The sequence below is a fragment of the Lathyrus oleraceus genome, chromosome 5 (assembly GCF_024323335.1).
Source record: "Lathyrus oleraceus cultivar Zhongwan6 chromosome 5, CAAS_Psat_ZW6_1.0, whole genome shotgun sequence".
In the NCBI taxonomy this organism is placed as follows: Eukaryota; Viridiplantae; Streptophyta; class Magnoliopsida; order Fabales; family Fabaceae; genus Lathyrus; species Lathyrus oleraceus.
In genome coordinates, this window is record NC_066583.1 from 383,209,829 (window position 1) to 383,233,144 (window position 23,316).

A 23,316-nucleotide genomic window follows, 5' to 3' on the forward strand; every position below is an offset into this window, starting at 1 on the left:
TTTTCATTCTCCAGCTGAGCTATCACTTTCTTCTGGCTTTCAACTTGTCTACACACTCCTGCACTTCTATGGCACAACTCTTTGTAGGTAGTGGCCAGCTCTTCAAAGGTTCTTTCGTCATCAATTGATTCTTCCTCAGACCCTTATCTTCCTGTCAATGCAGTCACGTGGTTTGTAGCTTCTTCTGTTTCACTTCCATCAGACCAAGAGGCCACAAGACTCCTCTTTTGTTTCTTGAGGTAGGTCCCACATTCATTTTTAATATGACCATACCCATTACACTCATATCACTGAACTTCCTTGGGCTTTTCTTCAAACTTTGTTTTCTTACCAAAGATGTTGGATTTACTGATGTCAGATGTGATGTTCTTGACACTCATCAGTCTGTTGAACTGTCTTCCCAGCATTGCTATCTCATTTTCCAGATCTTCATTAATATCTTGACCACCTTCCTCATCTTCCTCTTCAGTGTTTGACATAAATGTTATGCTCTTGGCTTTCTTTTAAGCTCTATCACATATTCCCATCTCAAATGTTTGTAGGGATCCAATTATCTCATCAACTCTCATATTTGAGATGTCTTGAGATTCTTCAATGGTTGTTACTTTCATAGCAAATCTCTTGGGGAGTGATCTGAGTATTTTTCTTACTAACTTTTCATCTGACATCTTCTCACCCAAAGCTCCAGAGGCATTGGCAATTTCAAGGATACTCATGTAGAATTCGTGAATATTTTCATCTTCTTTCATCCTTAAGTTTTCAAACTTGGTGGTGAGCAGCTGTAGTCTAGACATTTTCACTCTAGAGGTGCCTTCATGAGTGGTTTTGAGAATGTCCCAAGCATCTTTAGCTACTTCATAGTTGTTTACTAATTTGAAGATGTTCTTATCCACTCCATTGAAGATGGCATTCAATGCTTTAGAATTTCAAAGGGCTAGGTCATCCTCCTCCTTGGACCATTGTTCTTCAGACTGTTTCTCAATAGTGGCTTCTCCTTCTTTAGTGACTACAGGGTGCACCCAGCCTGTCAACACAGCCTTCCAAGCCTTGTTATCAAGAGATTTTAGAAAGGCTACCATTCGAGGTTTCCAATAGTCGTAGTTAGAACCATCCAAGATTGGTGGCCTGTTAACAGATCCTCTATCTCTCTCCATTGTACCAGAGAGTATTGCCCCTAGATCTCACCCAGAACCAGAGCAGGATGCCTGCTCTGACACCAATTTAAATTCTGATATCAGATATGAGATGTCGAAGGAAATGTCACGACACTAATATCTGAGTAATGCAAACAGAATAAAGATTGAGAATAGTAATGCAAGATACACAAGCAATTATTAACCCAGTTCGGTCCAACTCACCTACATCTGGGGGCTACCAAGCAAGGAAGGAAATTCACTAAAATAGAATCAGTTCAAAGACTCTCCGTACACTTCAACAAGTTACAGTCTTTCTCACCTAATCTCTACCCGTGCAATTTCTACCTAAGCACTCTTAGATATGAGAACCCACTCACTTCCCTACAATCACACCTGTGATCTTAAACAACAATCCCTTGAGAAAAGAAAATACTTTTCAATAACACACTCTTGATTTTACTTCACAATTTCAATCAAGAAGACACACTCTTGATCTTGCTTCACAACTTTGATCAAGAAGGCACACACTTGATCTTACTTCACAACTTTGATCAAGTAGACACACACTCTTGCTTAACAGCTTTAGAGTGACAAATTACAACCACAAATCAGTCCAATTCAATCATCAAAAGATGACTTGAATGGCTTACAAGTCTTACGACTAAACAGACACAAACCCTAGCTCTATCTCTATATTTCGCTCAGTATTGGTTGTGTTGTAAAACAAGTTTTCTAAGTCCCTTTTGATAGAAGCTTTCAGCTGGGCTTGGACATCTTGAAAACCCTAAATCTATTTTCCAATCAAATCTTTTTATAACAGCTGGTTAGATCTCCTTGGAAAATAAGTAAATCAGGTTTTAATCCATGATTGAATGTGCCAGCTAATCAGATCTTCAATCATACATAGATTGCCATTAATTGTGCAATCACAAAACACCAGACATTCACACTGAATGTTCTGTGTACAGGATGTCATGACATCGGGTCTGACATCCTGGAAAAATCCTGCATAATTCAATAATTCCTTTTATAAGTTCCAGCAGGTACAACCATATCAGATGCCATGACCTTGTGTATGACATCCTGAAACAATCCTGCATGAACATGTCTTTCATTTAAGCTCCAGCAGGTACATCCCATATCAGATGCCATGACCTTGTGTATGACATTCTGAAACAATCATGCATGAACATGTTCTTGAACTCCAGCAGGTACATAGGATATCTTATGTTAAGACATCACACATAACATCTTGTGAACACTCTTTGTTTTACCAAAATTGCTGCCAATATTAAGAATCAACACCTCCCTTGCTCGAGCAATTCTTCATTACTAAAGCTCAGGTAGTTACACGTAGTAATGTTGGCAACAATGCCATTAAGTTGGCCAATTGTTACATCATGATCCATATAGGCTTTCTCCAAGACCTTCAACAAAGCCTCTCTGTGAGCTTCCGAATTCTTCAGCAAAGATAAGACAAATATTTTGGACGGGGTATGCAATAATTAATCAACCACATTGAATTCACTTCTCTTAATCGACTTCAACACTTCATCATGATCAGATTTCTGGTTTACCCTGTTGGACTGGCCAGACTGCACAACAAGAGTTTCCACTTGAGCTTGCTTACCTAGTGAGGTATCTTTAATTCATTTAGGAGCCACATAAACAAATACTCGACCATTTCGGATTACACCACTCACATCAGGAATATTCACAATAGAATAAAGGGGTGGAATGGGAACTTCTGTTCCATCTTCCGACATTGTAGCATTGTATTTGTAAGGAACATCTCTATTAGATTCATAGGGTGTAAGACTCGCCAAACGAATAACCAAAGGAGAAATGACAGACTTATGACTATTGTAGGCAATCAAAACTAGTTCTAGGATATTGAAATGGGGAATTATGATATTTACACCATGCTCATCTTTATCCCTATTTTTGGTATCTGAATAAAATATGGATTTAGCATCTCTTGTAAATCTCTCTTTACCATAACACACCTTCGAAGGTTTCTTGAACAGATACAACGAGAAGCATGATTGTACCCATAATAACTCAACTCGCACAAGTTTGCATGCATCTCGACCAAGGATCTTCTAATAAAATTGACATCAAAGACACGGTACTTTCCAGGATAGCCCTCGACCATATTCACAATTACACCACCATGTTTAGGCAACACATTGGCTTGCACATTAGGACCAGAGTCTTCGAAATTTTCTCTAGTCTTCTCACCTCAACTTTCAAAGCAAAACAGTTTTCAATATCATGACCGGGTGCACCTTGATGGTGTAAGACCCCAATTTTGACCCTAAGATCCCCCATGTTATCTCATCATTTGCATTGGCTTTGGGATCAAACCTGAGCATCCTCCTTACCCCTCATTCATTTGGTTTGCATTGGGAGAGATTACCAAGCATTTGATTGTGTCATACTTTGTTTTTATTTGTTTACTAACCAAAATGCCAAAAAAATACGTCTATGTGTAGCTTTGTTTCTGTTGTAGGTAGTGTGTGTCCACCTGTGGCTCATTAAGCTCACATTTGAGGTTTGAGACCCTCAATGAAAGAGATCAATCAAGGAAAGGTTAAAAATGGTTCTAAGCATCATATATGGATCCCCGTGTTCTTTATTTATCATTTTGATCAAGAATTCATCAAGAGTTTGAAGCTTGTTTGCCTTGGAAGCCCTAATTCATCTGGGTATCTTGTGTGAACTCCTCAGCAAGTTTCTTCATCATTTGGTCAAAGATATAAAGTTATACTTCATTACACATCATATTATCCATATATGATTCTCCATGAGCCCGAAAGATAAAAGGAACTTAAAGTTTGCAAGATGGTTCAAAGAAGTTGACCATAGAAAGTCAACTAGTCAAATCTAGGGTTCCCTAGACCCTATCTCCTACAATTTTTGTCATATGAAAATTATTCAAAGATCAAAGGTAATATTTATTACACTGCAAACAACTTTCATGTTTACATCAAGAGCTAATTTTGCATGGAAGGTCACTTTTTATGGTGAAAGATTATAGGTCATTTTGTATGTGCCCTAGATGGAAGGTCAACTTCCAAGAACCATAACTTTCTCAATTTTTATGATATGAAGGCCATCCAAGTTTCATGATAAATTCAAGATTCCTTATACAACTTTTATACTTTGATAAATTTCAAATTCTACTTTCAAGGGTATGTGCCAAGAGGAAACATTATATGTCATTTTGGGCCATTACCATTGAACAAGCAATTTTCCTCAACTTCTAAAATCCATAACTCCCTCATGAAAGATTCAAATGGTGTAAAATTTGTGGGCAAATTGAATTATAATAAAATATCTAAAACTTTGGTGAAGGAACCATTTTCATTTGAAGCTCATAGAAAAAGTTATTCAAGGTGGAAGAAGTGGTCATTTGACTTTATACTTACAAAATTTTCAACCATGTTTGATTTCTCCAACTTCCACCTTAAAATTCATCATGATCCAAGTTCCAATTGGAAAAGTGTTCAATATTAAAGTTGCTCCCCTTCACGTGAGCTTTCCATAACATCCAAGATCATTGCATTTGGATCATTGTTTAGTGACTTGCGCATGGTTACTTTGCATGGCTTATTTTGGTAACTTTTGAACTTAATTTTCAAATACCATTGCATGGCTTCATGATATGATCTCAGCATGTTTTGTGCACGAATTTGGACTATATGCAATCATCATTTGGGCTTAAATGCATGCTCATGCACCCATGCACACAAGTTACTAAATTTGGCCAAATTTTTAAAGGTGTGGAAAGCAATGTGTAGGCTATAAATACATGCCTTTGTTGATCAAAAAAGGGATCCCTCTTGCCCAAGCTTTGTCCCACTGTTTCCCTAACCTCCACTAAAGGATAAACTTGAAGATTTCACTTGGAACCGAGTTTTAATTCTCATTTTGTTTTGGAATTGAAACTCCAAAAATACAAGCCTTTTAATCATCCATTTCACTTCCTGTAAGTTGTTAGAGTCGAACCAAGGCAAATTGGAAGCAAGATCAAGCTCAATTGAAGCAAACCGAAGGTGAATTTTTAGATTTTTCTCTTCTTCAATTCACCTTGAATTCTCCACTATTTTGGTTGTTCTTTGGTTGTCTGAAGACCTACTAATGTAGGCAACAAGATTAAGTCTCTTTGAGCCTAAATCGAAGCAACTCAAATCATGCACCTCAAATTTCAAATCCATGTATCTTTTAATATACTTGGAATTGGGAGAAATTGAGGTCAGATTTGAGCTCCTGAGCATTTTTCCTTTCGATTAGTGTATTCATTTTTCATTTTTCTGGAGGTTGGTAGAGGACAAGTCCGGTGAGGTCCACCAGAGAAGAAGACCAGAGCTAGGGCTCAAGTGGTGCGTTGGTGCCTTCCCAACCATTTGATCTTGTTCAAATGTTTTAATCCTGGCATTCGCTTCTGATTACCACGCGTGTACACGCGTTGACTGTGGTGCATGATGGAGCGCGCATTGTGACCATCAGATCTGCCACCTAAATTAATAAGGGAGATCTTATGGCCCTTGTTTTTTTGAATTTTATTTTATTTTCTGATTTTATGTTTAATCCTCTTATTTTATTTTATTCATAGAAATTTCATTTTTAATCCAAAAAATATGGGACTTTCACCAAAAATCTTTAAATATCTTCCTCTTCCATATTTTGAATTAAAATCGTTTTTTGGATTAATTTTGATATTTTTTGTGAATTAAATGATTTTTGACTTTTTTTTAAATATTTTAAAATACTTCTGACTTTCCAAAAATTGTAAATCTTTTTGTCTAAGATCCTTTGACCTTGTTTGACCTAGGATAAATCCCTTGGCCATTTGTTTGGTGTTTCAAAGGGATTTAAGGTTTTGTCAATTTAAACTTGCATTTTAATTCATTTTAAAATTGTTTATTAATCGAATAATTGTTGAAAAATATTATTGAGTCATTTGATTGACTTTTTGATGTTTGACTTTTTGTTTGGCCTTGATCATGGTTGATTTGAACTTCCATTTGATCAATACTATTGGGTTTAGGGGGTTGATGAAATGTACATTTCATCCCTCAAAATGAATGGATAATATTGATCAGATGAAATTCCTCCTATGATCAATTTGGGTTTCTATTTCCCCTCCCATCTTCATATTCATCCTTATTCTTCCCCAATACATCATTGACCAATGAATTCTCTTCAAGTCAAAATGCTAGCTGATTTGGTTCTTTGTACCAAGTCTCTAACATGCATTAACACCTTTATTTGTATTGCCCAACCTCAGATAGTTGTGACTTCTACATAAGTTCAATTACGATTGATTAACATAGAACTAAATTTGTCAAAAATGCATAGTATTCTTGTAAGTGAGATTGTAAGTCTCCAATTCTTCATGGCATTGTATGAAAACTTGACCTTTTTTTCTTTCATGAGAGCTAGTGGAATACTTGTTGATTTATCCAAGTTGGAGTCCTTCTCATGGATGATGTCTTGGTTCATGTATTCATACTTATGAATGAATGGTTGAGTGTTCTCCAAGGAATTACTTAAACAATTGAATTATTAACTAACATTTGACTAACTCTTTATTAATGTTGCTTTACTTTCAAGTCATTTACTTAATGCAATTTAAATTTCAATACATTTATCATTCATTTCCATTTACATTTCATGCAACTTATTTATGTTTCAAGTCTTTTTCACTTTGCTCATTTGAGCCATATCTTGTGATTGTATATATTGTTTGCTTATTTTGTTTTGTTTATGGTATTAGGACCTGAAAATACTTAATAACAACAAAAACCCTGAAAAATATCATGGTGGACTGTTGGACTTGATCTGAACTTTTGGACTTAGAATAGGCAACTTCACTATGCTTTGAGGACTTGGCCAATGCCACTATTTGAGACTAAGTTATCCTTGATTGCGCCTTTCATCTGATGCAAGGCCTTGAGTGCCCTTGATTCATCTCTCACTTTGTCTTGGTGCTTAATTGTTATGCTATTATTATTATTATTATTGATGCCTGATGGTTGCTTCTGAGTTCACCATAAGGAATATTTTCATCTGATACATTGGAAGACATTGAAGACTGTTAGCTATTGGAGCGCTTGCTTGGATATTATGGCTATATTTATTTGATGCCTTGGTCTTCACATGGTTTGCTTGGATATTGCTTATGCTTGTTGCTTGCTAAAGTCCAAAGGAAAATAGGTTTCTATATGACATTCTTGTCTATTGGATTGCATCCCATTGGTCAGATCTTTTCAACCCTTAACTTTTAATTTTTGTCTAGGATAGTCCCTTCATCTTCTCCCACTTCTTTAATTTCAAAATCTCTCCCTCTTTTCAAAACCTTTTTTGTTTGTGTCTTTCAACATAGACATGTTTTAATGATTAGAAACTTTGGCCTTATGCCATTGAATTTTTAAAAAAAAATTCTTAAATCAAACTTGTAATCAAGTTAACCTTATTGACTTTAATTTTAAAAAGACAAAAATAATTAACAACCTCATTCAACTCTCTGGCCTTTTGTGCCTTTCTCTAATTAAACTTTTGATTAAAATCAATTCACCGACCTCTTTGAAATTTTTACCACGAACTACGAGGTTTTGATCCCTCATTTTTATGTTGGTACGTAGGCATAAGACCGAAGGTCTTGTCAAACACAAATATTATTAATGAATTTTTTCTCATCCCCTCACTCTATATTTTTATCAAACATCATTTTGACCAAAACACTTGTGCACAAAAAAGGGATCCCTAGGAGTACCTAGGACACTTTGGGTGCTAACACCTTCCCTTTGTGTAACCAACCCTCTTACCTGTAATCTTTGGCATTTTATTAGTTTTGATTTGAAAGCTTCTTGTCTTTTGGTTTTGTTTGTACTTTTTCCCTTTTCCTTTGGAAACAATAAACGCTAGTCACAACTATGGTTTTATTGACGTTAAGTTTATCAATAGCTTGATGGTCATGAATTTACTGCTACAGATGAAATATACGATGATGATCAGATTTATACCACCATGGAAGTTCCTTTGGAATAGATGAAGGAGTCCTAGTCTTTACCAAGTTATTCTGTATCAAAGCAGGAAATAATTCTGTATAGGACAATGGAATTGGATCAAATTGTGTCTGTCTCTGGACACGGTTTTGTTGATGATTCTGTTGGTGGGTACGTTGTTGAAAACATGGTTGATAATTTGGTGCTACTTAAACAACTGAAGCAAGATTAATAACCGGGGTAACTAGCGCTACATGTTGATAACATTGATTGCTTATAGGATATCTCCTACACTTTCCTTACGAAATAGAATTAACATCATGTTCATTCTTTTTGCACAAACTACTCCCATACTTCCTGGAACTGTCAGACAAACCACTTTCTTTCAATCGTCCCTTACGGACGCCTTCTTCTAGTCTCATACCCATGTAGACCATCTCGGTAAAATCACTGGGTCCGCTTGCAACCATTTTGTCATAGTAAAATGGACTCAAAGTCTTCAAAAATAGATTTGTCATCTCTTTCTATGGTAACACAGGACTAACTTATGCGGAAATCTCACGTCATCTCTATGCGTACTCTTTGAAATTTTCCTTATCCTTTTGGGACATAGCAGAAAGTTGATCTCGGCTCGGCGCCATGTCAACCTAATACTTATACTAACGAACAAAAGCTTCACCTAGATCGTTGAAAGTACGGATCTGGGTGCTATCAAGTCCCATGTACCACTTCAAGGCAACACCAGTTAATCTGTCTTGAAAGTAATGAATCAACAGTTGATGCTTATCAATTTAAGTCGATATCTTACGAGCAAACATCACCTAGTGACTCAAAGGACGAGAGTTACCCTTATATTTCTAGAAACCTGGAACTTTAAACTAATGGGGGATCTTCACATTAGGAACTAAGCACAGATCATGAGCATTATTTCCAAACAATTCTTTTCCTTTCAGAGCTTGAATCTCTTTCTGCATAGCTTGCAACTGATCTTGAAATTCATGCATCCTTTCATATATACCAACACTTTCACTATTATCAGCATGGAAAATGATGTTCTTCTGTATAAAGAGTAGCATAGACCATGGGAGGTGGTACAGACATAACAGGTTAAGCAAAGGAAACTTCAATAGCTGGTTAATATCCTTATGGCGCAAAGTTAGGAGGCATCCCCTAAGGAAAACCAGAAGGAATTTGGTGTTGCGGAGCACTGACCGGAGCCACAGAAATGGCCATAGAAGTGATTTCAGAAATCACATTCCTCTTAAACATAGTCTGAGGAGGAGGAGGAGGCTAATTCTGAGCATCTACTAGATCTTCCATCAAATTAGTGAGCCTTTCCAAACTATACCTAAAAGTAGTAACTTCCTTGCATAGTTCATGATTCTCTTGCTCTAAACGATCCATATTTTTTCTGTTGATTAGCACGAGTGTTGTACTGGTGAGACAACTTGTCTGAACAAAGACCAAGAAAAGGAAGAAATAAGACACTTGGAAAACTTACACAAAGCAAGACCAAGATGCAACATGATGCTTGATATGAAAATGAAAATGAAAAGTTTTCAAATGGATTACAATCTGAAATACAATCTCAATAACCCTAGAACATAAGCGGAAAGAAATTAGGTTTATGGAATCATATTCGATGATTACCTAACTCCAAGCCGATACTTCTTACGAAGTCTTTTGATCTTTCTTTCATAGTTGATTTTCATGGCATCCCATTCCATCACGAGCTGATTTATAATGCCTTTCCGAACACCGAAAGTAGGAAGATGAGTAGATAATTAATTGTTGTAGGAAAATAAATCCTCTTGGTTACTTGATCTCTTTATAACACGATGCTCAAGCAACTCTATCAAGTCATTCTTTTCCTTCAATTGTTTCTGCAATTCTATCTTCTCGACGTTCGAAGCATGAAACTCGTCTTCCCAAGCATCCTTCTCTTGCTTAATCCTAACAAAAGATTCTTGCACCTCCTCTATGTCATTAATATGAATAGCGGGTGATTTGACTACTACTGAAGACATAGGTCTCTCATAAGCGTAAGGCATCTTAAATTTTTGTGCTCTCCTCTTCACCCAACTAGTGTAAGTCTCCAAAGCTACACAATTCTTCAACCCAAGCTCACTTTTGCCTTTCCTATGAATATTGTGCCAAGCATGCACCATCCTAGCCTTCAATCCTTGAGTGTCTTTCCTTTCTTTGAAAAATAAACCTTCTAACAAGGTGTTATTAGGTTTGTCCCTCATAGCGAACCCAATTTGACATCTTTCCAAAGCCGAATTATAGTTAATTCCTCCTTATGTACCAATAAGAGGAACATTAGAGAACTCTACATAACTATAAATAATCTCGACGTCGTCGTAAACCGAAGATTAAAAATTGATGTCATCATTGGTGAGAGACATCAGTATTTAAGACCACCTTAAACAACCATTGTTTTCTTTGAAGATAGGAGACTACGGCAAGTGCAAAATAAACCACATGTACACCAAAGGTACACAATATCAATAGTTTTGTTTCCCTTAGAAGTCCTATGATGAATGGAGAAATAGGTGTCACCAAGCAAAGTTGGAACATGATTCCCAACCAAAAAGATCCTAATAGCATTAACATCAATAAAATTGTCAATGTTGGGAAACAAGACCAAACCATAGATGAATAAGGCAATAATAGTTTCAAAGGCCACCATGCTACAATTATTAGAAAAAGAAAAGGCTTTTTCAATCAGAAATTTTGAAGTAAACCCTCTGATACCTCCTTTTACAATGAGATTAGCATTTATGTCAGATTTTTGCAGATGAATAGCTCCAACAATAACTTGAGACTCCAGAATTCCTTCCAAAAAAAGGAACCCTATCAGAAACTGGTATACCCAAAATATATGCATACTCCTCCATGGTAGGAAACAAATGATAATTAGGGAAAGTGAAGCACCGGTAGATAGGATCGTAGAACTGAACCAGAGTACAAAGAATACCATCTTCAACATCAGTAGATAGAACAGACAAAAGTCTTCCAAAATAGTCTCTGAAATCCTAGGATCATCCATAAAAGATGTTATCTTTCTCAATTCCTTAAGATTAGGATATCTAAAACTGTATTTCCGAGTATTCCTTCTTCCAATATCCATGGTTAAAATTTCTGCGATGTTTGCAAACAGAATCTCTAAGTTCCTTGAAAACTGAGAAAAATTCTCATGAATGCAAAGAGTGCATGATGTAACAACCACAAACAAGATCACACAAGGCACACAAGCAAGGTCCAAAGGTTCAGAGTCACGAGCACGGAGCCAAGGGTAAGAACCAACCCATAAGGTATGTACTAAGGGTATAATCACCTGTAGAATAATGTTCTAAAAAAGTTCCCAGAGTCATAATTCCATCTTTTGGATATTATCATCTTAAACGACTACTTTCCAACCAATATTATTCTTAAGAGAAACTCGTCTGAATGTAGTATCGGTAACAACTAATTCAAGTCTACACCTGAATACCCACCACACTACGCCCTAAAAGGCCAAGATGGGTTAAAGGTTTTAAGGTCCTCATCTTCTCGGGCTCCTAGGTCAGAAAAAGTAATACCAATTACAACTACTCATAAGATATCAGTAATCCCAAAGGGTCCTCCACTGAGCGGGGGATCTCAAGTCACCTTATTAAGGATTAACTCCACGTAAGCCGAATAAAACTATACCACCCTTCTATCATAAGAGCACTCAAATTAGGGTATAAGACCTATCTCACCATATAGAGATCACCAAGCACCAGGAAGAACAAACTATAATAAACAACAACAAACATAATATACACATATAAACAAAGATGGGCTAAACCCACTATGAACTACTCCCTAGCAGAGTCGTCACTTTTCTGTAGCGGTAAATTTTTTGAGATTAATCTATTGATTAACTTAACTCACAAAGCAAGAGCTACCACCACGCTTTTATTATTTCCAAAGGAAAAGGAAAAAGAACGAACAAACCCCAAAGAAGTTTTAAAACAAAACTAATAAAAAGAGATAAGGGTACGGGGATTGGTTATGCAAAGCGGAGGTATTAGCACCCTAAACATTTATAGTACTCTATAGGAACCTCTTTGAAAATCTGTCCATTTTGGCTTTAAAATGGTGTGTTTTCAAAACATTGGGTAGATGAGAAAAGAAATACTTTTATCATGATTTTTTTGTGTTTGCCAAGACTTTCTGAGCCTCATGCCTACGTGCCAACAAAGTGCAATGAACGATCAAACCTTCGTCGTAAAAATAACAAAGATGTTTGTTTTGATTCATTTTGAATGAAAAGAAATTTTGTCATTTCAAGGGGAATACTCAACTAATCACCCACAAGTATGAGTACTTTATATCACCATAGAGAAGTCCAACTTGGATTAAGATCAACAAGTATGCCACTAGTTGTATTGGGTGGAAAAGGATTATCATCAATACTATGGGGATAGGAGAATTACATCTCAACTATGGAAATGATTCATGTCTAAATTTTGAGAACAAAGTTCTAAAAGAAAAAATGCACAAAGGGCGCAAAAAATAGTTTGAATGAGTTATGTATTCTTTTAAGACTTTTTGAATTTGGTCGGAATATACTTAAGATATATTAGCATTTATTAAGAAAAAGGTTTTGAAAATAACTTGGCCAAAATCAAGGTTCATTGAGAAAGTGGTTCAAGTTTGAAAACAAGAAGGTTTTGGAAAAGAGAGAAGATTTTGAAAATTAAATAAAGATAGGAGAAGAAGAGACTATCCTAGAGCATAAAGTAAAAGATAGGGATGAAATATCTAACCAAGAGATAGAAAGCTTTCTGACATAAGTCAAGCAAGAACTCCCTCCTTTAGATTAAGCCTCAAGCAAGCCAAATAAACAAAGAATAAACTATGTATCAGATGAAACTAGGATAACCAAGCCAATCTTCAAAAGAAGTCCAAAGTCAAAGATACCAGATGAAGCCCAAGGTCTCAAATCACAAGCTCCCAAAGCAAGGGTCATGATCCTAGTTTTAAGTCCATAACTCCACAACAATGTTAAGGATAGTAACCACAAGTCCATGAATCAAGAGAACCCGTTTTTTTAGGGGTTTTCCCCTTATTAATGTCTTTACAAGAAAAAGAAGTCCAAATGGACAAAGGAAAAAGGCATAAACATAAACAATATGAGATGAGATGCTAAAATAAAAGCATAAAGTAAATGACATAAGATAAATGACATTAAAGTAAAGTTAATACAATAAAATGTTAGTAAGTGATGTTAATAATCAAAGATAGAAAGATGATTTGTCATTTTTTGGAGAACACTCAATTATTCACCCACAAGTATGAAAATATGCACCTTTACATCACCATTAAAAGCGCTCCAACTTGGATAAAATCAACAAGTACGTCACTAGCTCTCATAGGTGAAAAGGAAATAATATTTTTCACACAATACCATGAGGAGTAGGAGACTTACAATCTCTCTGACGAAAATGACTTGCTTTCGGGACAAATTTAGTGTTATGTTAAGCAATCATAATTGGACTTATGTAGAAGTCTCAACTATCTGACGCCGGTTAATAATAATGTTTGTGTTAATACATGCTCGAGAAATGATATGTATATCATTCTCCTAATGTTATGCCACAAAAAAAAAAGAATTGATCAAGCACAAATGCTAGGAAAGTGGTCCATTACATCAGTCAGTACTTCATAGTACTTAGGACAAACTTATACCTCAATCCAAAGTACCTCAAATGATCCATGATCAATTAGGAGGTAGATTTGAAATGATGAAAGTTCATCAAACACCAATCCGCACGTCATGAACAAGATGGCACAAACCATCCAATTGATCAAGAGGAAAAGAAAGAGATGAAGAAGAAGAGGACAAGAGAGATCACACCCAAATTGGATCAAAGGCTCGGTCAAGTCATCGTCAAAATCAATCATCAATTTTGGTGGATTAGGGTTTTCACCCCATTAACATCAAACATCCATTGAGTTTGATGAGACCTATGATCAAATCAACTAAGATCCAAGGCCAACAGAAGTCAACAAAGGTCAAACAAGCAGAAAATGCAAAAGGATAAAATCAAAAATATTTTTAAAATGAATTTTAATAGGAAAATAAAAGAGAAAATCCAATAAGCCCTTCAAAATACCAAATAAATGACCAAGAAAATTATGGAAGGTTAGAAATAAACTAAGAAACATAAAATGATTTTTTTAAAAATTTTAAATCAATCAAAACAAAGGAAAAAAGAGAAAATTCATAAAAAATAGAAAATCAAGAAAATAAAATATTGAAAAATAAAAATCAGATGAACAAAAATAAAAGGAAATTTTAGAAATTATTTTGATTTTTTTTATGCAAAATGAATTTTCTATGAGTTAAAAAAAGTAATTAAAAATGAAAAAAGAAAAAGAAATAAAATCAGAAAAAACATGGAGCGTTGGATCTGGCCTCATTAATTGACATGGCAGATCCAATAATCCTCAGGATAAGGCGCACGATGGAAATTAGCAAAAATGAAACATGAGATCTAATTCAAAATGGACCAATCAGAACATTTCAAATTGCTAACGTGTACGACCAAACTCAGATAACCTGAAACACTTCGGTCATCTTCCCCGATGATCCCTCATTGGAGTTTCAGCATTTGGTAAATTCAAAACACGAGACCACCACCAATGTGATCGCCTCATCGTCACGATTCCGACCTCATGCTCAAAATCCATTTATCTAAACTGATCATGGAGAATTTCAGAGAAGTTTCAGAAGTAAGCAAGCCACGAAAAATTAAATTAAATGATGAACACAATTAATCAACACCAAATAAGTTGGGGGAAAGCATCAGAGGGTGAAGGGCTACATTGTGGTAACTTGTTTGAGTTTAAATTATGCCCAAAACTACCTTGTCCAAATGGTGATCAGAAGTTGATGAAGCTCGATCTAGTCAGGGCACTTCATAAGGTCTTAAAGCTTGGGAATTGTTGTAAAATCTTCAGAGAAGACCGAAGATGCTAATGTAATCAAGAAATTGGATTGAAACAAGCTGGAATTCAAAACACGATAGTTTAATTTTCAAGAAAAATTTCAAAGTGAAGCAGGAATTTCTTGGCTCTCAAAAGCTTGGGAATGAAGCAAATATTTTGCTTTATTTATAAGGAATGTGTTGGGATCCAAATACGTGTGAAATGAAGCTCAATTCGTGCAAAACGAGTTTAATCAGAATGTGTGGAGAATGTGACTTGCAATCCATCAAAACTCATCCAAATCATATGTTTTAAGAGTCAATTAACTTCTGGAGATTTGGTTAAACATATTTAGGTCCAAAACGCGTGGTAATTTGGCTTGCAATTGGGATTAGTGAAGTTTAAAATTCGGATCATGGTGATTTCTTCAGTTCCAAGTCATCATGTTCAACTCAATGAGGCATCTTGCTTATGAGGCTTTTTTATCCGATTCTTCTTGCAACGTGTTAACATCATATCAAAGATTATAATGTGATAAGAAAGGTTACATTTACATGCTTGAGCGCATAGTTATGGCATGTTGAAGTTGGCACGAAAATCTGGTAATGTAACTTAGAAAATTCTAAGTCTCAAATGGCTGAAAATGACTTGTAATGTCTCAAAGCATTCCATGGCCTTCCAAGCATAATTTGACTTTAATCCTTGAAGCAAACTTTTATAGGGAATTACAAATTATATTATTCAAAAAGAATAAGCCTCAAATGTTAAAAATCGAAGAAGGTATAATCCTTGAAAGTTGGGAAAAAGTCAATTGAAAATAGGTCAAATTTCACTAAGTCCACAAATGACATATAATGCCTTCAAACTTTTGATGATCCTCCAAGAATAATTGGCTCTTATCATGTAAATAGAAGTTGTAGAGGATGTTGAGAAGAGTCATATGCAAAAATAAGAATTCAAATATATTAAGGATTGAAGGAGTTGTGATCCTTTCAACTTTGACTTCAAATGTTGACTTTTGGTCAAACCTCTTGGAATAAACTTGTGCACTTCTATTTTTCTTGCATTTTAAGATACATGGATGATCATATGAAGTCAAAATAAGGTGTACTTGAATGTTCTTTGATTAGTTTTCTTAAAGTTTGAGGTAACTCATTGAAGAAGGCATGGAAATAAACACATTAACCTTTGACTTTTCTTGAGAAATTAAGCAACAAAACTTTGAGATGCTCTTGATTAAAATGAGATAGAAGGATGTTTGATATCCTTAGAGATCATGCTTTGAGTGATAGCCCCTTGAGAGCCAATGGTTGACCACACTTTACTGAGGAATCAAAGGAAACCTATCTGAGGAGTCATGCTTGATGCTCTTGACGAAAAAACCTACCTTGCACAATAAACTTAAAGAAAATAAAACATATTTTTTGATATTTTAATTAGTGTTTAGGTAAGAAATTAACATGTAATCACAAAGGTAAAACACCAACAAAGAGATGCTTGATGATACCCGCAAAAGATAAACCCAAAGATGAGAGGGAGAGCACGACGTGATCTTGTTTGTATGCAAGGATGCAAATGATATGGTGGATCTTATGGTTCAAATTTAGGGTATGACAGCCATCACTGTGAAAAACTTCTTGAATACGCTTCAAATCTTTGTGGGTTGAACCAGGAAAGAAGCCTAAACCAGCTCTGTTTTTGTTTTGAGTAATTTTAATAACTTGTCCCCATCCAACAAATTGACCATTCTCCACAACTTGTTGGGCGTATTTCAAAGAAGTCATGAATGCCCCATTCTTCTTAACAGCATTATCAATGATAAAAAGAGATAGGAATGGAGTTCCTACAACCTCGTCAGCATCAACATACGAAAATGGAGAGAGATGACTCACTAGCATGCCCTATTTGCCACCCATAATCACTAACTTTCCGTTTTTCACAAATTTCAACCTCTGATGGAGGGTTGACGTCACTTCCCCAGCTTCGTGAATCCATGGACGACCCAGGAGACAGCTATAGGCGGGATGGGTATCCATCACTTGAAACGTAATCTGAAATAATCACAGACCTATCTTTAACGGGAGAGAAACCTATCCAATCACAGTCTTCCTCGAGTCGTCAAAGGCTTTCACAATAACCCCACTAAACCTCATCGGAGTACCTTGATAAAAGAGCTTGGACATAGTAAACTTTGGCATGACATTTAGAGAAGAGCTAGTGTCAACCAGAATATTAGACATAACATTGCCTTGGCAATTCATGGAAATATGCAAAGCCAAATTATGATTCCTCCCTTGCTCAGGAAATTCTTCATCACTAAAGCACAGGTTGTTACACGCAGTAATGTTGGTCAAATTCCATCGAATTGATCAATTTTTACATCATGATCTACATAGGCTTGCTCTAAGACCTTTTGCAAAGCCTATTTGTGAGCTTTTGAATTCATTAGCAAATATATGACGGATATTTTGGACGGGGTATGCAATAATTCATCAACCAGATTATATTCACTTCTCTTAATCAACTCTAGCACTTCATCATGATCAGATTTCTCTTTTACATTGCCTGACTGGCCAGACTGCAAAACAGTAGTTTCCACTTGAGCTTGCTTACCCACCAAAGTATCTTCAATTCTTTTAGAGGGCACAAAAGAAAATACTCGACCACTTCGGGTTGCACCGCTCACATCAGCAATATTCATAATAGAAGAAAGGGAAGGAATGGGGACTTCCATTCCATCTTCCAACATTTTAGCATTTTATTTGTAAGGAACAACTTTGTTAGATTCATAGGGTGCAGGACCCTCTAGACGAATAACCAAAGGAGAAGCAGCAGAGTTTTGACTATTGTAAGCAACCATAACTAGTTCGGGGATACTGAAGTGAGGAACTATGACATTCACACCATGCTCATCTTCGTCCCTATCTCTGGTAATCTGGATAAGATTTCCATCCAGCATCTCTTCTAAATCTCTCTTTACCACAGAACACCCTCGAGGGTTTCTTGACCAGATACAACAAGAAACATGATCGTTCTCATAATAACTCAGCTCGCACAAAGTTCCATGCATCTCGACCAAGGATCTTCTAATCAGATTGACATTAAAGACACAGTAATTTCCAGGACATCCCTCAACCATATTCACAGTTGCACCACCATTTTTACGCAACGGATTAGCTTGTACATTAGGACCATAGTGTTCAAAAGACAAAATATTTCTTTGCACTAATCTCTTCACTTCAACTTTCAAAGCAAGACAATTTTCAATGTCATGACCAGGTGAAGTTTGATGGAATGCACAATGATGATCAAATTTATACCACCACGGGAGTTCCTTTGGAATAGATGGTGGAGTTCTAGTCTGTACAAAATTATTTTGTATCAAAGCAGGATATAATTCCGCATAGGACATCAGAATGGGATCAAATTGTGCTTGTCTTTGGACACGATTTTGTTGATGATTCTGTTGATGGGTACGTTGTTGAAAACGTGGTTGATAATTTGGTGTTACTTGAACAACTGGAGCAGGATTAATAATCAGGGTAACTGACGCCACATGTTGCTGACGTTGATTGCTTCTCGGAGATCTCATATGCATTTCGTGTGAAATAGCATTAGCATCATGTACCTTCTTTTTGGACAAAAAATTCCCATATCTCTTGGAACTTCTAGAAGAACCACTCTCTTTCAATTGTCCCTCACATACACCCTCTTCTAGTCTCATCCCCATGTTGACCATCTCGGTATAATCACTAGGAGCACTTACAACTATTCTTTCATAGTAAAACGGACTCAAAGTGTTCAAAAACAGCTTTGTCATCTCTTTCTCTTCTAATGGAGAACTGGCTTACAAAGAAATCTTGCTCCATCTTTTCACATAATCTTTGAAAGTTTCCATATCCTTTTGGGACATAGCACAAAGTTGTTCTCGGTCTGGCGCCATGTCAACATTATACTTGTACTGGCGAACAAAAGCTTCACCTAGATCATTGAAAGTACGAATCTGGGTGTTATCAAGTCCCATTTACCACTTCATGGCAGTAGCCGTCAAACTATCTTGAAAGTAATTAATCAACAGTTAATAGTTATCAGTTTGAGTCCACATCTTGCGAGCATACATCACCAAGTGACTCAAAGAATAAGAGTTTCCCTTATATTTCTTGAAATCTGGAACTTTGAACTTATGGGGGGTCTTCAAATTAGGAACTAAGAAAAGATCATGAGCGTTCTTTCCAAACACTTATTTTCCCCTCAGAGCTTGAATCTCTTTTTGTATAACTTGAAACTGATCTTGTAATTCATCCATCCTTTCATAGACACCAACACTTTCACTTTGATCAGCATGGAAAACAGGTTATTCCACATAAGGAGTAGCATGGACCACGGGAGGTGGTACAGATATAACAGGTTGAACAACAGGAACTTCAACAACTCGTTGATATCCTTCTGACACAAAGTTAGGAGGCATACACCAAGGGAAACTAGGAGGCATTTGGTGCTACGGAGCACTGACCGAAGCTACCAAAATGGGCACATAAGTGATTTCATAAATCACAGTCCTCTAAAGCGGACTCTGATGAGGAGGAGGAGGAGGATTCTGAGCAACTGTCAGAGCTTCCATCATGGCAGTGAGCCTTTCCAAACTATCCCTCAAAGTGGTCACTTCTTTGCAGAGTTCATGATTCTCTTGCTTTAAATGATCCATCTTCTTCTGTTGAGTAGAACGAGTGTTATACTGGTGAGACAACTTTTTTGAATGAAGACCAAGAAAAGGAAGAAATAAGACACCTGGCAAACTTACAAAAAGTAATACCAAGATGCAACATGATGCTTGATATGCAAATGCAAATGCAAGGTTTTCAAGGAACTTCAAGACATAAAGCAAACTGCAAACATCATAAAGGAAATAATACATTTTGAAATAATGAAAATCTCATTTTATTAATAAGGGGAAGGATTACAATCTGAAATACAATCTCAACAATCCTACAATGTATGAAGAAAGAATTTAGGTCTATGGAATCATATCCATGATGAACCAACTCCAAGCTGATACTTCTTGTGAAGTCTTTTGATCTCTCTTTCATAGTTTCTATTCATGGCATCCTTCTCTATCATGAGCTGATCTATAATGCCTTTCAAAACACCAGAAGTATGAAGATGAGTAGATGATGAAATGTTAGAGGAAAATAAATCCTCTTAGTTCCTTGACCTCTTCATAACATGTTGCTTAATTATATCTTTTCGATGTTCGAATCGTGACACTTGTCTTCCCAAGCATATTTCACTTGCTTCATCCTATCCAAAGCTTCTTACAACTCCTCTATGCCTTTAATACGAATAGTATATTATTTGACCACTACTAAAGACATAGGTCTCTCATAAGCGTAAGGCATCTTGAATTCTTTTGCTCTCCTCTTGACCCAACTAGTGTAAAAGTTATACAATTATTCAATCCAAACTCACTTTTTCCTTTCCTATGAATAGTATGCCAAACATACACCATCCTAGCCTTCAATCCTTGAGTGTCTTTCCCTTCTTGGAAAAATAAACCTTCTAACAAATTGTTATTAGGTTTATCCTTCATAGCGAACCCAAGTTGACATCTTGCCAAATTTGGATTGTAGTTGATTCCTCCTTTCGTACCAAGAAGAGGCGCACTAGAGAACTCTTTGCAACTATCAATAATTTCAATGTCGTCGTAAATAGAAGAATACCAGGCGATCTCATCATTGGTGATAGACATCATCCTTTGAGACAACCATAAATAACCCTTGTTTTATTTGAAGATAAGAGACTGCGACAGGTGCGAAATAAACCACTTGTACAACAAAGGTGCACAACAGACAATAGTTCCATTTCCTATAGAAGTCATGTGATGAATGGAGAAATAGGTGTCACCAAGCAAAGTTGGAACATGATTCCCAATGAAAAAGATCCTAATAGCATTAACATCAACAAAATTGTCAATGTAGGGAAAACAGACCAAATCATAGATGAGTAAGGCGAGAATAGCTTCAAAGGCCACCATGCTATTAGCATTAGCAAAAGAAAAGGCTCTGTCAATCAGAAATTTTGAAGTCAACCCTCTGATACCTCCTTTGATAGTGAGATTAGCATCTACTTCAGATTTCTTCAGATGAATAACTCAAGCAATAACTTGAGATTCCTGAATCCCTTCCAAACCATAAAAAGGAACCCTATTAGAAATTAATATATCCAAAATATAAGCATACTCCTCCAAGGTATACAACAACTGATAATCAAGGAAAGTGAAACACCGGTAGACAGGATCGTAGAATTGACCCAGAGTACAAAGAAGACCATCTTCAACATTAGTAGATAGAACAGATAAAAGTCTTCCAAAAAGGTCTCTGAAATCCTTAGGATCATCCACAAAATATTCTAGCATTCTCAATTCCTTAAGATCAGGACATCTGAAACTGTATTTCCGAGTATTCCTTCTTCCAATATCCACGGTCAAAATTTCTGCGATGTTTACAAAGAGAATCTCTAAGTTCCTTAAAAATTGAGAAAAAATGATCCTGAATGCAATGAGTGCATGATGCAATAACCACAAACAATATCACACAAGGAACACAAGCAAGGTCCAAAGGTTCGGAGTCACGAGCATGGAGACAAGGGTAACAACCAACCTATAAGGTATGTACTAAGGGTATAATCACCTGTAGAACAAGGTTCTAAAAAAAGTTCCCAAAGTCATAATTCCATCTTTTGGATATTACTGGCTTAACCGACTACTCACCAACCAATAATATTCTCAAGAGAAACTCGTTCGAGTGTAGTATCGTGTAACAACTAATTCAAGTTTACACTTGAATAGCCATCACACTACGTTCTAAAAGGCCAAGATGGTTTAAGGGTTCTAAGGTCCTCGACTTCTCGGGCTTCTAGGTCCCAAAAGACACCAGTAATCCTAAAGGGGCCTTCACTGAGCAGGGGATCTCAAGTCAACTCATTAAGGATTAACACCAGGTAAGTCAAACAAGACTATACCACCCTCCTATCATAAGAGCACTGAAGTACGGGTATAGGACTTATCTCACCAAACAGAGATCATCAACCACCTAGACAGAAAAAACAATAACAAACAACAACAAACATAATATACATAGATAAACAAAGATAGGCTAAACCCCTTGAGGACTACTCCCCAACAGAGTCGCCATTTTTCTGTAGTGGTAAAAAATTTGAGATTAAGCTATTAATTAACTTAACTCACAAAGTAAGATTCGCCACTGTACTTTTATTATTTCCAGAGGAAAGGGAAAAAATAATTAACAAAACCCAATGAAGTTTTAAAACAAAACTAATAAAAAGAGATAAGGGTCTGGGTGTTGGTTATGCAAATGGAAGGTACTAGCACCCTAAACATCTATAGTACTCTATAGGAACCTTTTTGAAATTGTGTGCACTTGGCTTTAAAATGGTGTTGTTTGCAAAAGATTAGGGAGATGAGAAGAGAATTTTTTTTTATAATTTTTGTGTTTTCCAAGACTTCTTGAGCCTCGTGCCCATTTACCAACAAAGTGCAATGGACGTTCAAAACCTCTTAGTTTATGGTAAAAATAACAAAGATGATTATATTGATTCATTTTTAATGAAAAGACATTTTGTCATTTTAAGGAGAACACTCAACTAGCCACCCACAAGTATCAGAACTATACATCACCACAAAGAAGGGCTCCAACTTGGATAAATTTCACCCAAAAACTTAACGTGGTAGGTGGGTGGGTTCTCTCACTTATAAATTCTCAAGTCTCCATATTTCCAACCAATGTGAGACTATTACCCACACTAATTACACTTGATACATTCTCAAGAAGAAGAAGTAAGAGTGAATTGTTTATACTATGTCTCTATGTCGATGACTTGTTGATAATAGGTAGCTGTAAGAAGGAGATCGAAGACTTCAAAGGTGATCTTAATAAGGAATTTGAAATGTCAGATCTGGGTGACATCTCATACTTCCTTGGCATCGAATTATATAAGAGTGGTAGAGGTTTGATGATGCATCAAAGAAGGTATGCATGCGAAATAATTAAGAGATTTGAGATTCAAGATTGCAACCTAACTTTGACCCCAGTTGAGCCCAAATTACAACTATCGAAAGATTCAGATTCAGATGATGTAGACCCAACCGAATATAGAAGACTTATTGGGTTACTTCGATACCTTTGTCC

At 36.2% G+C, this 23,316-nt stretch overlaps 1 protein-coding gene across 1 annotated transcript; it reads right to left on the minus strand.

The window, feature by feature from the left end:
- Window positions 1–17,870: 17,870 nt before the first annotated feature.
- Window positions 17,871–18,932, minus strand: LOC127080877 (uncharacterized). The gene has a single exon (XM_051021169.1). It carries the CDS (start codon window positions 18,930–18,932, stop codon window positions 17,871–17,873), a length of 1,062 nt encoding a protein of 353 aa, XP_050877126.1.
- Window positions 18,933–23,316: the final 4,384 nt, after the last annotated feature.